At 41.9% G+C, this 15,300-nt stretch overlaps 1 protein-coding gene across 11 annotated transcripts in view; it reads left to right on the plus strand.

Annotated features, from left to right (window-relative positions):
- The window catches only part of mmd (mind-meld), a 227,654-nt gene that overhangs the window by 184,471 nt on the left and 27,883 nt on the right, over positions 1-15,300 (plus strand). For all 11 annotated transcript variants that reach the window (XM_065485337.1, XM_065485341.1, XM_065485338.1 and 8 more), the window contains 3 exons: positions 5,362-5,444; positions 7,157-7,226; positions 9,046-9,192. In XM_065485337.1, coding sequence (XP_065341409.1) covers positions 5,362-5,444; positions 7,157-7,226; positions 9,046-9,192 — 300 coding nt within the window. The remainder of the gene's footprint in view (positions 1-5,361; positions 5,445-7,156; positions 7,227-9,045; positions 9,193-15,300) is intronic.

The raw sequence follows: 15,300 nt of genomic DNA on the forward strand, positions 1-15,300 counted from the left end.
TGAGAGGCTAGGAGTTAATATTTAAAATATCGCTCCTGTGTGTAGACTGCATTTTTTAAATCATTTTCTTATATTATTTTATGATCGATTCTACAGCGTACGAATACTGTAATATTGAAATTAAGAAATATGTCAGGGAGTGTTGCACTGTATTTTCGTTATGTGACAGCTAAATATTAGAAACTGAATATGAGCACAAACCAAAATGCATCCGGATTGGCTGGACTTGTTATTAAATAAACATATATTGCCATATAATAATCGTAATCGAATTTCGTCTGTGTAAATTTTGGTGGAAATCATAGTATATTAAAAACTAGTCGAATTCCTCGTGTTTGGTTGACTATAAAGCCATTAATCAAGAGTGTGTGCATAAGTTTAATTACGCTTCCAATCCAATCGCCAAACTACCACTGATTATTTGTAATTCCAGATAATTTGATTTTCCACCTGCATTCAGCTACAGCTTTCCTGTTCCAATCAACGTGTTTTGATTCGAAACAGATCCGACAACCAAGTTCATTTGTAATTATGCTATGATTTGTACAGTGTCAATATAGTGTAAGCATTTGGCGAGTAAAGTAAACAGCCAGTAGCGCTAAATTAAATTCACACCCCTGCAGCGTAATGCGAGCGGCAACCAGGAGTCGGCTTTTCCAAATTTATCGGTTCCCATTTGCCAGCCCTTTCGGTGCGCATAAATCCAGCACATAGTTTTGCAAGCAACGCCTATTTCGAATTTTTACGCTTCACATTTATCATACGATTCGTCGACCGGCAAACGAAATGCACGTCAATCGAATCGAACGCGTACTTGAGTGGCCGCAAAATGCGATTCCTTCCATTTTGCAAAATGTGCGGCGCGCATCTCCTTATCCGCGCTGTTGGTGCAAATATCCATCTGCTAGAGAGGGCGAGTTGCCTGCGTCGACCGCAACGGCAGCAGCAGATGATGTATACGCGCGCGCGACAGATATATATTGTGATTGAATGATGATTGTTTTGGAGCTCCTTAAAAGCCGAGCGTCTTGCCGCTCCAGCAGCGAGGAGCGCCTGCTTTTATTCAGCTCGCGAGGTCTATAAATCATCGGAGCGTTGGAAATAGAGAAGCTCGCGGTATCTTAAGGCCTCTGCTGCAACAGAGAAATGTTTTACTGCCGCTTTTCTTTCTCTGCTCCTCTCGTGTTCTTGTTGCTGATGTTACACATTATACTTTTAGCGAGCTCGAGTGGCAGAGAGACTGCGCCAGCGTGTTTTTATTTTGCTATATGTGTGTTTCTTGCCGAGGAGCAAAGGAAAACGTCGTTATAGCGGCTGTTTATGGAAAAGAAAATCCATCACATCAATAGCATTTCCGCTTCCCCTCCGCACCGACTAAACACTCGCCTTACAACAAAGCAAAACGCCGAAAACGCCACTCTCTGCGCTGCATTCACGCTCGCTCAAAAGCTGCTGAGGGATCAAATATTTCTCCGGCATGTAAACAAGTTTCACAACTGCTGCTGCCGAGGTGAGCAGCGCTTGCGAGGGAAAAATCTGCAAATTTGCCAACTTTTTTCACCGGCGAAAGAGAGAAAGAGATCTAGAGAAAACATCTATCTGCGCTGAAAAGAAAAGCAATCTTGGATATTGGCTGCTGACAAAGGGCCCCAAACTTCCATCTTATTTCTCTGAACCAATTATGATAAATGAAACAGGAGCGGAGCGAACGAGCGAGCTCTCCTTCTGTTGCCCTGCTGTGCTGGTGCAGGACCAAAAGAAAGAAAATCTGTGCCTATGTGCTTATCTGCGATATTCCGTCTAAAATCCAATCTCTGTCCGCGGGGAGTGGTTCAAATGTTTCCAAAATTTAGACACTGAAAACTGAATTTTAAATATTGTCCAAAAACTTAATATTTTAAATCTGTTAGAAAGAGAAAGCTTATTAATTTAATTTTTTTTAAAACCCAATTATTTTTTTCAACCAATCAATCTAAATAATTTTCTGAAGAAGTTATTCTAGTTTATGGCACCTGGCACGTCCCTTTTTGAGTTTCTTTGGATACATTCCTTTCTTCGGTCCTTGTCGGAATTCCCGCGAGATACCAGTATGGTCACTGTCAAAATATGATGTAGTGAACATATTGCATAGCATATCGACCAAATTTTTGGTCATTTTTTATGGGAAGTGAAACACGACTTTTTATCATCTCACACGTGATAAATGTATACGCTGGGAAAAATTTGCCAATGAGACAAAGTTAGGAAACTATTAAAATAATTTATTAATTTTGCACATCCCCATGATCAATATACCACTTTTTAGTGAGCTAAAAAAAGCTTCTAAATTTAATTCACGTCGGCTCCATTTTTGTCAAAACCACTTTTAATTTATTAAAAATAAATAATTGCTAAAGTCCTTTCCATCAGAATCCACCAACACAAAAAATTTGAAGTCCATGGACATATCGAGTTTGCATCCACCAATTAATCTGCTCAGGAAACACATTTTTCGCACCTTTTTGATGAGGGTCTGCGGATGTGATAACGTAATTTTGGCAAGATGTCACATTGTAGCTTTCCACACGGCTGCTCGCAATATGCGATTGGATTTTCACACCTCTCGCTCGCCCGTGATCTCTCTCTCTCTCTCTCTCTCTCTCTCTCTCTCTTTCCCATCTCACACTCTCGAAGGAGAAACCTGTGCCCTCTCTCACCGCTCCTGCTCGTCCCACCAGCTGAATTTTTATGCATTGAGCTTGTCATTTCTTCTCTCTCACCGCAAATAAATCTGCAGGCAGAGTGAGAGGAAGCAAGGAAGGAAATTTTTTTCGCGACTCCTCGGCCGTTTCCTTTTTTCCGCCCCCGGCCTTTTGGCGTTAAATTAAAATGATGCTGGAGCGAGTGAGATTGCTTTGTTTTCTTTTTTTTTGCACGAAACGCCAAGAGATGAAAGCCGGTGTGTGTGCTAAGTATAAATAAAGTAAAAAAACATGAAAATGAGAAGTGTGAGAGCGCATGTTTTTGGGTGTTTGGATTCATTAACATCCCCTTTTCAAATAATCACGCCTGCCTTCAAAAGGGACATTAATCTTTCTAGACTTTTCGTCACGACTGCAAGTTTTTTGTTCCTGTCTCTTTTATTTACAGCCGAGGATCGCTCTGCTTTTTGTTTCGCTACGTTTGAAATCGACTCTCCGCCATTCTCTTTTGTCATCCGAAAGAGAGTTGCTGACTGATAACCTATTTCAAAATTCGAGCTGTCTCTTTGTGAAAGTGAAGTTTCACGTCCCTTGCCTGATCTCGCTGAGAAGGACGACTAGCCAGCCGCCTCCAACTTATCCTGAAATACGCGGAGAAAAATGAAACTTTGCAAACTCGAGGACATACATATATACAAGTTGTTCTGGCATTCATTTGTAGCCTCCGTAGCAAGAGTGTCATTTGTCTTTTGCGTCCTTTCGAACAGCATAGCAGACGCTCGGAAATTCGAAACCGCTCTCACGGAAGAATTGTTGCATTCAAAGGCGGAGAGTTTCCGAGAAACTTTGATTGGAGTTAAATTTGAAAGCTCTGCAGCATGATCATTACTGAACTCCAATTAAATGAAATCCTTGTCTTTTTTAATATCAAGAAAGTGATACGTCTGAAAATGGAGCTGTTAAATGAAAGACTGCTGTTTAATAAAGGTTTTTCTAAAGAGCAGGCTCCTTTAAAAAAATAAAAAGAAAACTCAAAAGGAACCCATTATAATGCAATATACGATATTTTTATGTTCAATTCTCGAAACCCTATATTATAAAAATAAAACGATATTGTCGTTAGCCAACCTCCCAAGGGCTCCGCAAAACGTGCACGAAAAACAACAAAATACCTGCTGGAAATCGCAGCACCGTGGAATAATTTCGGGTGCCGTGTGCACACATTCCATGGTGCTAATTAATTTGAGTGCGCTGCAAAAAGGGTCAAATAAATTGTGAGACAAAAAAGGGGCGCTCAAATGTGTCAACAGCTCATTAAAAAGCGATTCGGTGGTGTTGCGGAACCTGTGCGCCGCTTTTTGCCCAGTTTAAGGGCCTCTGGTTGCCTTTTTTCCGGGCCCTTGGCGATTCGTAGAAGGCCCGCGGGCCGCGCCACGCATTAGGCTGTTTTTGCTGCTGGTTTGGTCGCCGTGTTTTATTGATTCATCAGCAAGTGAGCGAGGCCTGCCTTTCAATTAAGATCTCACAAGAGGTAGCCATGGAAACACACGCAGTGGCGGCGGCGGCGGCGGCAGCAGCAGCAGTCGAGCCAGCAGAGGACACGAACCTGCCTCCTCCCTCATGCTGATTGTCTCGGCCCGCGTTCCGTCAGCCGCAAACAAGCTAGCAGACTCAGAACAAACGGCAGATGATGCTGATCCCCCTGAATTTACAATGCAATCGAGTTATTGAGTTGATATGCAGATAAATTTTTAGCAGCCGCTGTCCAGGTCACCGGGCAGAGATGATTTTTTAGAGCGATGGCGATAATAATTTACGCGGATAAACAAATATTTAATTATAAACACGTTTCACATATATTTTTATTTGAAGGTAATTATTTAATCAGCACATGCGTTAAAATTCAATATCCTGTGTGAAATAACAATTTTGCAATGCAATAAAAGACAATTCTAACATTAAACGTACATTATAATCTTGAAAAACTGCCAAAACGAAAAAAATCCATGATTTTCTTCTAGTTTAATGGGTAGTGAAAAACAACTAAGTTTAACTTAAAATTGATTGCTTAATTTTTTTATTTAAATAAAAATTTTGCTCTTTATAACAACGTGTAAAAAACAAAAATTGCCAGAAACGGTAACTCTAACAAATCCAACCATTTGCTTGACGCCAAAAATCGAAACAAACAGTTTTAATACTATCATTTAAAATCGATTGGTTCCAAAAGGATGAAATCCGTATTTTTAGAGACTGTCAAGCTGTGCCCCAAACCTACGGAAAATTAAATTTAAAAAAATATAAAATCAGGGAAACACTTTTTACCTAAATTGCTTTGCTTTTTGCTATAACAAATTTACATAATCATAAACTAATGAAAACAGAAAACATAAAATTAGAAATTTTCCCCCCATTTCCAATTAGTTTCCAACTTAACCAACCCCTAATTTTTTTCATTTTTGTTGTCTTTTTATATTTGACTAATTTTCCATGTTACCTTTTCTAATTTTTCTTTGAATTTTAAAAGAAATTTTCATGGATATAACCATTCATTTTTGGAATATTTTCATTTAACATTAAATTAATTTCTAGGATCTAGTAAAAAAGACGCGAATGTTATTTTTTGCAAAAAAAAATCATGTTCAACTCGACTTCAATGCTTTCTCGTTATTTGTTGCAGAATACGGGTAAACACTACCACCACACCTCCATTCTCATCAAGGCCTTCAATCACAAGTTCCGGCTGGACCTCGAGCTTAACACGTAAGTTGCTCGGCGCTCCCCCACATTCGCAGGCACCATTATTCAGAAACGAACAGCTTTTTCAATTTCCCGCAACTTTCCCGGCGACGGCGAGTGCTGCGCAAAAGCGATTATAATAATTTTTCATCGACGGAGGGAGAATGAGAGCGTATGAATAAAAAGTTAATAGGGTTAGCGACAGCGGACCGCGTGTCTCATAAATAACCACGTAAAGAAGCAGTGAGCGGGCGCAAAAAAATTTATCGCGCATGGAAATGGCGAGGGGCGTGACTTTTGCAGGACCAAAATACCAAAGTAAATCATGACCCTTATTTCGTGCGCTCGCACTTTTGCTCGCAGCCAATTCGAACGCGAGCGCGCGGCAATCATTTTCCTGCTTTGGCGAAAAACGTTGCTCGGGGAGTTGTTGGCTGCGATACGGCTCCTTCAAGTTTAAAAATGCCATTTGTTTCTGCGCGCGTGGAAGATGGAATGTGATGCACGAGCATATTTCTGCTTGTTTCTACTCGATTTGACAGCCCAAGCCTTCCCGGCCTTCCCGCTCGAAATATTGCAAAACGATTTTACGTTTGCTCACTCTGGAATTCGGCACTTTATCTCTAATTAATTTTATTTGGGTTTGCTTTCGCGAGTTTCTCGTAATATTTTCGGTTGGAGCTGCGTTTCTCACATAATCATAGATGAGGGCTTACATTTAAACAAAGCATCAATAAAACACTTTTTATTTTGAAAATACTCCGATTGTATTTTACAGAGCAAATTGCTTTCACGTCAACAAAATTCATTCACTTTTCTTAATTCATTATTATTTACAATATTGTTTGTATCAATATATTTGAAGCAATTTACCAATCGGCCTTGTATATTGAAGGTTTAAATAGGGTCAATTGTGATTGTCGAGCTTTTCCAACGTAATTCGAGATGAAAAATTATCCTAGTTATTGAGTTTCTTGAATGATATTACGTGCGTGCCTTTTTATAATGTAAAATTATACGCGTACAAGGCAAAGCAGTGTTTCAAAAGGAATTCCGCCCCAATGGAGTACCCTTTTCGACTTGTTCGCATTCCAGCCGTGGCTCTCTACGTCAAAATTAAATCGCTTTGAGTGTTTCTCTCGGGGCTGCTTTTGTTTTAACTAAAAATAAAGCTCCAAGAAGCAATCAAAAGCTCATTACTACTGCGAAATTTGTCAGCCATAAAACGGTTGATTTGTGAGAGAACAATCTCCTCTGCGAAAAGGAAACGCTCTGCGCGCTCTCGCAGAGAGACAAACCTTTTCTCTCTCTCTCTCTCTCTCTCTCTCTCTCCCACTAAGCGCTTTTTATTTCGCAGAACAAACGACCAAGTTTTATTAAACTGCTCGTCGGCTGACCTGGCCGCTCTTCGAATAAAATAATCCGCCTCCTCCGACAATGGCAGTCGGCGAGAAAAGCGGTTCCTAATAAAGCACGTTCCCAATTAATCTTCCGTTTTCTCCGTCCAGCCGTCGCTCGCCTCGACCTTTTCCGTCTTCTCCGCCGCCGGGAGATAATTTCTTTTCCATCTCTGACTGCTTTATTTTGATAAGCGTCTGACGCAAAATTCTAATTGCTGTTCCTGAAGCCGAGGAGCGTTAACTTTATTAAAGTCTCGGCCCCCTCTTGTAATTTAATTGTGTATTGAATTTCCATCGTCGCGGCTCCGCTTCTAATTCGATTTCCTCTGATTGCAGCCAACTTTTAGCGCCTAATCTCATGCAGAAGCATTTTTTACCTAGTGGTGCGGAAATTTTTGCTAAACAGGTAAGTCAATTTCTCTTTCTTCTCGTCGAGCTAAATTGTATTTTGTATGCGTATTTTACTTTGGATTTAATTAAGAAGTAAATGCAAAGTCTGAAATGATCCCTGGGGAATTTAAACCATTCTACTCTCATTTTTCTAGAAAGTATCTTCCATGCCCCGCCGGTTTCAATTTTGCCAAAAAAATCCTACATTAATTTTTTTGCCTCATGGGGTTCCAAGCTGCGTCAGCGGCAGCAGTACGTCAATTTTGTGCGTTGTATAATATTGGCAGGCGGCAATTTTTCTTTCTCGTGCACCAGCAGCTCCGCTACTCCTTTCGGCCGGGATTTAAAAATTGAAACATCAATAAACCTCGTCGTTCACTCTCCACTGCGTGCGCTAGCTTGCGCGCTCCCAGCAGACGCTATTTATCTCTCACTCCACACGCTGCGAACTTTCCTTTTAGAATAAGAACGAGTGCGTCGCCATGAAAATCAAATCGAATATCCATTACACATTTTTTGAGCTGCTGATTTTTCTGCACCGCCGCACTCGCCTCCTCTGCTTTTATTCTTTTGCTTGTAAAACATTCTCAAAGACGCTGCTGCTTCTGGGATGCGGCTCAATGGGTTTTCATCATAATTGCCGCTGCTGCTGCGCGCGTCGTGCGGGCATTTCGGTCGATCGACTTTTTATTTGCGACTCCCGCCGCGGGTGGTTTTCTCGAAAACACCCCTATGCGTACAATAGGAAGGGATCCGCACTTCTCGGAATTGATAGAATCAGAAACGGCCTGCATGATTGCATGCGCCGTTTGCTTTTCAAAGCAAACAAACTCGGAATCAAACTTTTGCTTGCAAAGAGGGGTCACAGGAAGACATGGTCATCTCTTTGTCTTCGAAAATATTTCTTCATTTGTTCAATAATTCAGTTGTGTTTTTCTTGGCTTTATTTTTGAGAAGCGAACAATTTCAATGAACCTTTGAAAAAATAATTAAAGATCTCCTAGCCTTTGAAGTTGGGGTAACGACTTTTTGTTGCTTTTTATTGTTAAGATTCCCAAATTTATAAATTAGATTCATTAGAAAAGATATTCAAATTTTCCACTTGTTCTTTGAACTAGGGTTTCATGACCATCCCTATCGGGTTTTCCCGTCTAAACTCAAAAATCATTTTGTGGCAATAATTTTAGCGTGTGTGAATGTGATTTTGCATTATGCAGTGTACGACTCACCAATTTTTTATTTACCGACGTTTCAGTGACTTGATTGCTTGTATATTGTGCCTTTTTCACTTAAAGTAAAAGATTCAGTGAAAATAAATTAGTTAATTAATATAAGTTGTATAAAAATAAAATGTAAAAGTCTCTGTAATCAAAATTAATTTTCCTTGTTAAAAATTCATTTCTTTAATGCATGTTTTTAAGCCTTGAGATGTAATACATTTGAATTTTTTTATTTATTAGCACTTTTAAAATAATTGTGTTCAAATCCGTTTTTTCCTCCAGCAACTCGGTAGTTAAATTGAATTGCCCCCAGCAATGTACTGACGCTAAAGCTAAGGAGTCAAGCTGTTTCATTATCAGCCGACTTTTTTAATCTTCACTGCTGCCTATTTATTTTATTATTTCCCCGCGCTTTTACGATCCCTCGTTTGCTGTTGTTCGCACTGCAAGACTTGATGGATTCTGAGCAAGTTTGCACGACGGGAAGTTCAACCTTCAACCGGGGTCGCAATAAAATTTTACTTTCGCTCACTCTTTCCGCCGCTCTTGCAAAGTTGGCGCGTAAAATTTTCGAGGGGGCTGCTTTTTCACTCGTCTCTGTGGTGTTTATTGCAGGAGATTGAGCTGTGTTACTACCATGGCACCGTCAAAGACTACCCAGCGGCTTCGGCGGCCTTCCACACGTGCAACGGCGTGAGTGGCGTAATCCACATTGGCAACGAGACTTTCGTGATCCACCCTTTCTACGGCGGCGACCTGTCGGTGAGTGTCTTTCCCTGTCGCACCCTGCAAAATTTTCCCATAAGCCTCAGCTCGCTCGCGACACCGCCACCGCCGCGGAAACGTGCCGATCGGCCTCAACTAGTGCTGCGCGCGTCGAATATCGCCGTCGGATAAAACACACTAGCAGTACACAAAATCGTACTTCTGGTAATCCGCTAGCCAATTTCCACAGCATGTTAACAATTTTTTGTAATGTCAATCTTGTCTCTTGTATGCTTTACAAACCTTGGAAATGCACATTTATCTTTCGTCACACTATTTCAGTATGTGGTGCAAACTAGTATCATTGGGGGGAAATTTTTAATTTGACAATTTGAGCGTATTACAGAGCTCAAAACAAGTTAAATCGGAATGAGAATTTTTTTTTTAAAAATTTACTTTCGAATCTTATTTTATTTAATTGTGAATTTAGAAAACATGAAACAACAAAAGTTAAAGAGCCCGGACAAACTTATGGTATTTTTAGGATTTTTCAAAATGACAAAAATGACCTATCGATCGATTCGTCTCATTCAAAATAGTCGAGGAACCTCCCCTAAATTAAACAAAAATTTGTATTTTTAAATCGATTTTAAAATATTTGCTATATTTGTCAGAGCTCTGTTAATCGCTAAAATTGTCATACCAATGGTAGGCTATACGAATCTATTGTCAGAAAAATAACGCAGAAAATCCTTGCGTGTCGGTTTGCGTTAATTTTCCACGTGAAAGTTTACGTTTAGTTAGGTAGATTTAGATCTACGGTTAAATATCACAAACTAATCTGGGAAGCCACAGAACTACACAAAATGGCAACTAATTTTGAGCAAAGCAAAAGTCAACATCTCGTTTCAGTGCCAAACAGGACTCAACTAGGATAATCCAGTTATCCATTAGCGCAGCACATCATTTGCCAATTCGATCAGCCGACTGCCATTTTATCACATTCCACCAGGGCCAATACGTAGAATCAATTGGGACGCAATCAACAGCGGCAAGCCGTCACGCCCATTAGGCTAGCGCGCAGAAAGAATCAATATCATCGTCTCTCTCACTCTCCACAACGTACTACTACATATATATACTCAGCTTGATTAAAAAGAAGCCGTTAACGGACGAGAGGACAGTTGTCGATTGCAAATTGCTATTACCCGCTCGTACCGTTACTTTGTCACCAGTCGTTTAGTTAGTTAACGCGCAAATTAATTCAGCCCGCGCAAATTTGCATCCCTCGGGGGTGGACTACTAGAGAGGCGAGCGCCGTCTAGAGCCAAATGCACAGACAAACGGAGCGGCTCGTCTTAATTGGTGCGAGGAGCCGGCCCGAAACCTATCTAGAATACATTAGTGCACGAGGCGGAGCGTGCACTAGTCATCGGGTCCGGCCGGTTTGCAGTAATCACAGCAAGTGAATGCCTTGTTGGTCGCTACACAAACACTGTTACGTGAACTGTGTGCAGTCCGTAATAAGGCAAAGTGTGGCCAGTGCAGGCCGAAGGAAGATCGCTCGAGCCGTCTAACGTAAGCATGCACGCTTGCTTGTAATTGGCATTGCCGCATAATTTATACAGGAGCTGAATTCTAATTAGTTACTTGCGGTGTGCCTATTAATGCCAGGCTCTTAGGCCATAATACATATTATCCCATATTGTATGATCAATTGATTCATTTGCATAGGGTAAACCAGGGCCGTCCATACACGTCCCTTCAGAACTTCAACAAAACTTAATTATAATTAAAACAGGCACCGATGCAATTTTAAAATAATTACCAATGATTAAATTGGAATTCACACAGAATTCTAGACGTAGTTGGAGGAACGTTATTTTTTAGAACGTGATAGAGACTTCCAGACCGTTGCTAACAATCTGCTAACAAACAGAGAGCAGAATTGCTTTATTTATTTCTTGGAAAAAACACAATATATAACCTCTGACCTTTTTGTTATTTTCTATACACCAGCGCAATACAGCTGTAATTACTGCCATCGTTCGACTCGGTCTACAGATGTTGACTTGACCGATATAGAAAGTACATAAAAGACACTGCTGGATATGTGTCAAAAGTGTAAGGCCGGGAAGGCCATAGTAGCGAGGCGCCTGGCGGCGTGCATATATTTGTTCCGAGAGGCCTCGCTCGTCCTGTCTGTCAGTCAGCCGTTTCTTTCTTTTTTTCATTCTTCCGATACTGCAACTCAATCACCACCGGCTTGGCAGGCAAACGATTGGTTTCCGATATCTTATTTGGCCGTTGTCGGGCACAGCTTTTTTCTGCCGCTCCGCCGGACAGGTCGGCCAGACCGGACTTCGCCGGTGTTTTTCCGCCCTAATCCGGTGAAAACGAGCGCGGCGGAACTCAGCGGCCTCTCTGCGGCGCCATTAGCAGCAAATTATAAGTAGTGCGTTCCGCCTATCTGCATAATCCCTCATCTGCCGACGCTGCCACCAGTGGATAAGGCGCAATTATAACGTGGTGTTTGTAATCCCTGGACTTTCCACTCGTGCCCGCCAGCCCGCTAAACCCACGAGGCCCACCCCGAAAACCGACGAGAAATTGCCACTCGCGTCAACAACCAATTTCCCAGACCGGTTGCGGCAAAATTGGTCAGCTGGATCCTGCCCACCTGCATTGCACCCACCGCCATCGACTTTACAAATAATTACTATGTAACCATATGGTTATTAGTATATAGCGATCTAAATTGGTAATTGCATTGATCCGCTCAATTCATTAATATTTTGTTGCCACGATTGAAATTGCAAACCAATTTGATTGTTCCTGCTCTAATCTCCGACCAGGCTAGAGAATACGGACTTGCGGAGCTCTCGAGATTTTTGGCTAACCGACCTTCGGTGGGATAGTTTGGAAGATCGTTAATCAGCAGGCTCCTCGACAAACCACAAATTTCCCATAATACGGAGCTGCTGTAATTTATTTGAGTAGCCATCCCAAGCAAACAAGGTGCTCGACATTCGGCAATGGTGTCATAAGTTTTTGTCATTTCTCTGAGTGTTGTTTGTTCAGCAGATATTACGCTCACCAGTTTTTCGCTTCAAAGCAAACGTTCCTTCCTCATTTTTGCCGCAATGAACACACACTCGCTCTCGTCGGGCTGGTGCTATTTTTGCGCATTGACACTAGAGGATTGGCCTGAACTGGAGATTGCATTAGAGTTCTATTCCGATCGGAATGTTGGCGAGTTGTGTGTGCCCGTACAGCGGAGAGAAAGCTGCTCTTGCTTAACTTTTGCGAATCCCATCCGCCGAGAGGCGAATACTTGCGTGATTGAAATCCCCTTATCGGGAAAGTCGGGCCGGCCAGCAAACTCGTCAAAAAGCGCCTCGGCAGCAGCAGTGTAGCAGCCGCGAACCCTTTTCTTCATTGAGGGCCAAACGTGCGGAATCTTTCGGCTCCTTCGGGGTCAGAGGGCTTTGGCAGTACACCCGTCGCCGCACGTGCAATAAAAATGGCGAGTAGCAGCATCAGAAGGCCGAGTTTATGGCGAACCAGCTCGTGAGTGGAGACAAAAGAGCAGCAACAACACGTTCCCGATATTAACGCGTGCTGACGTGAATTTTTCCCAGTCTCTTTCTCTCTCGCGGCGCAAAATAAGCTTGCTGAATTCTCCCTCACGCTGCGAACGCAGACACGTTAGAGTTTGTTTATTGAGCTTTATCACAGGCCATTAGGCCCGCGGCGTGCTGCCTTCCAGCATCTCTTGCTGCGTAATGATGAGCTCTGCTTTTAATTTTTCCTCAGACATCTCTCTTTACGTTTTTATTCTAGAGCGTAATTCACGGGTCGATTGATATTTAACAAAGTCATCAAAATTTTCACTAAGAGAATGGTGGAAAAATTTCTGGTTGTGCAATTGTCAGGGTTTTACCTGTCGATACTACGATCGCATTAATAATTGTTGTGCACCGATATGTAAAGACGTGAACTTTCGGACGCCCACAGGGGAGAGTGGAGGGAGAAACTCAGGTATCAAAAAAGGCAACGCAAGAGCCTCCCTCTCGCGAGCACATGACCTGCTCGCACCCACACATTCGCTCTCCTGACGGCACGCGAGCAAGAGGGTAACTCTCTCGCTCTCCCGCTCGTCCCTCTGGGTAGCCACGCTGTACTGTCGCCGTTATCAACAATAAACTGGCATGGGATCTACAGTTGAGAGGAAAAAAATAAAAATAAAATAATTCTTTTCTACAAAGCCCTCACAGCAATTTAAAAAATAAGATGTGCTTTGGATTCCTCTCGCCAAATTGACCATAATTTTTTAGGGTAGCTTTCTTAACCCAGCGATTTTTTCTTATTCTAAGAAACTAATAAAAACTCTCACTCTCAATTCATTTCATTTAATAGACACTGCATCAAATAATTTATTTTGTCCGCTTCCCACCTCTGGCTTCTGTTTTGTCAAGTAGTGTGATTTTCGGAAATGAATCTAATTACAACTTGCCCATCAGCAAAACAATCTGCTGAGTCATGAATTTCCAGATATACCTTTTCTGTCAAAAAGAAATTCGGGAGCTGGCAGAAATAGAAGTTCGCAAACTCCGAAGTTTTCCTACTCACGGAGAGATCGATGAGGAGTTCGCTAATGACGACATCGTTTTCGTGGGCGTAGGTGCTGCCTAGTTTGCAAGCATTTGTTCCTCAAATACATACACTAAGCACATATATTCACTAAACAGTGCCGACCCTATTAAAATTCCGTTGCGGAAAATTGGCGCCGCTTGTGATTGGCCTTTGACGCAGCATTGCCGCTTTGATGGAGCGCCGAGTTATTTTTTTTGCCGCGGAGTTCGTTTGCAGAAAAGCTAATTGATTGCTCGCGAAAACGACGTGTCGGCTGAGTGGCGCTGAAAAGTTGTAAATAAGCCGACCGGCTGGCTGGCTGGCTGCTTGCCTAGCGCATGAAAGAGAAAACGCTGACACGTAGCGTTTTTCCGAAGGCGAAGGCGCCGAGTGACAAGTCGTTTAAGAGCCAGCGCCACCAGCGTAAAATACATGCAGGCGAGGCGCGAGTTTTCGCTGTCACCAGCAGCTTGATGTAATTATTATCGCGACTCACTGCCTGACGACGATTCTCTCTCTCTCTCTTTCTGCGTCGACACGTTCTCGCTGAATCACCTTCAGCAGGCAGGCGGCGCGGAAACTTGGAAACGTGGAAAATTTTATTCGAGCATATTCAATTTCTGATCGGCCCTCAGCAGGAAGTGCGGGCGATGTCAGATACATGTAATATCTCTGGGGTAGGTTTAAGTCTCTTACGAATCTAGAGGGGGGTGACATTTTTGGTGGAACGTATGGCCAAAAGATTTAAACTGGGTTGGGTTTGCTTATCTGGCTGACAATATAAGGGCCACAGTTTGTGACAAAACATGGTATGGATTTTTCCTGTTAATAATTAAAATATTTCATGCCTCGTGATAGTAGGAGTTCCGCATTTATGTACAACTACTATAATAAATTCACAATAGTAGACTCCCGGCTGAAAAATTATAATACTAAAACTGCTTGGCTGTCAAGATAGTCATTTATCTAGATTTTTGACAGAAGAGTAAAAATTATTTCTTTAAAAAATCCTTCGCTGTAATTATGCATGCCTTATTTAAGCTGTAATCACTGGCCGCGTCAAATGGTACTAAAAAATAGTTCGATTCAACCTTAAAAAAGCCTAAAAATAATTAATTGTTGTTGCGAAGCGGTCGGAGAAGTCTTCTTTAAGTGCAGTGGGGGAGAAGGCGCAGTAAGGGTGCATTGCTTGTCGCACACCTTTTTACTGCCACCTAGCGATACAGTTGTTAGGACAGTAGTGGCGAGAAGGCGCCACAGTTAAAAGCCAAATCACAAAATATATCACTGCGCATGCTACACAGAATTGGTTGATATTGCTGATCTCTAACACATTCAGAGCATGATTATTATTTTTGTCTATGTTTTCTTACAGATCAGAAATTTTCTGAAAAATCACCTAATATTAAACTGCTCACTCTAACATGATATATTTAACGCAACTCGAAATACTTCTTAGACTTCAATAAGCATAAGCATACGGCATACTGGGCTCTTCTCATCTGTCAGAGAAGGAGAGAAATTTTGATC

The sequence above is a fragment of the Cloeon dipterum genome, chromosome 3 (genome assembly GCF_949628265.1).
Source record: "Cloeon dipterum chromosome 3, ieCloDipt1.1, whole genome shotgun sequence".
NCBI lineage: Eukaryota > Metazoa > Arthropoda > Insecta > Ephemeroptera > Baetidae > Cloeon > Cloeon dipterum.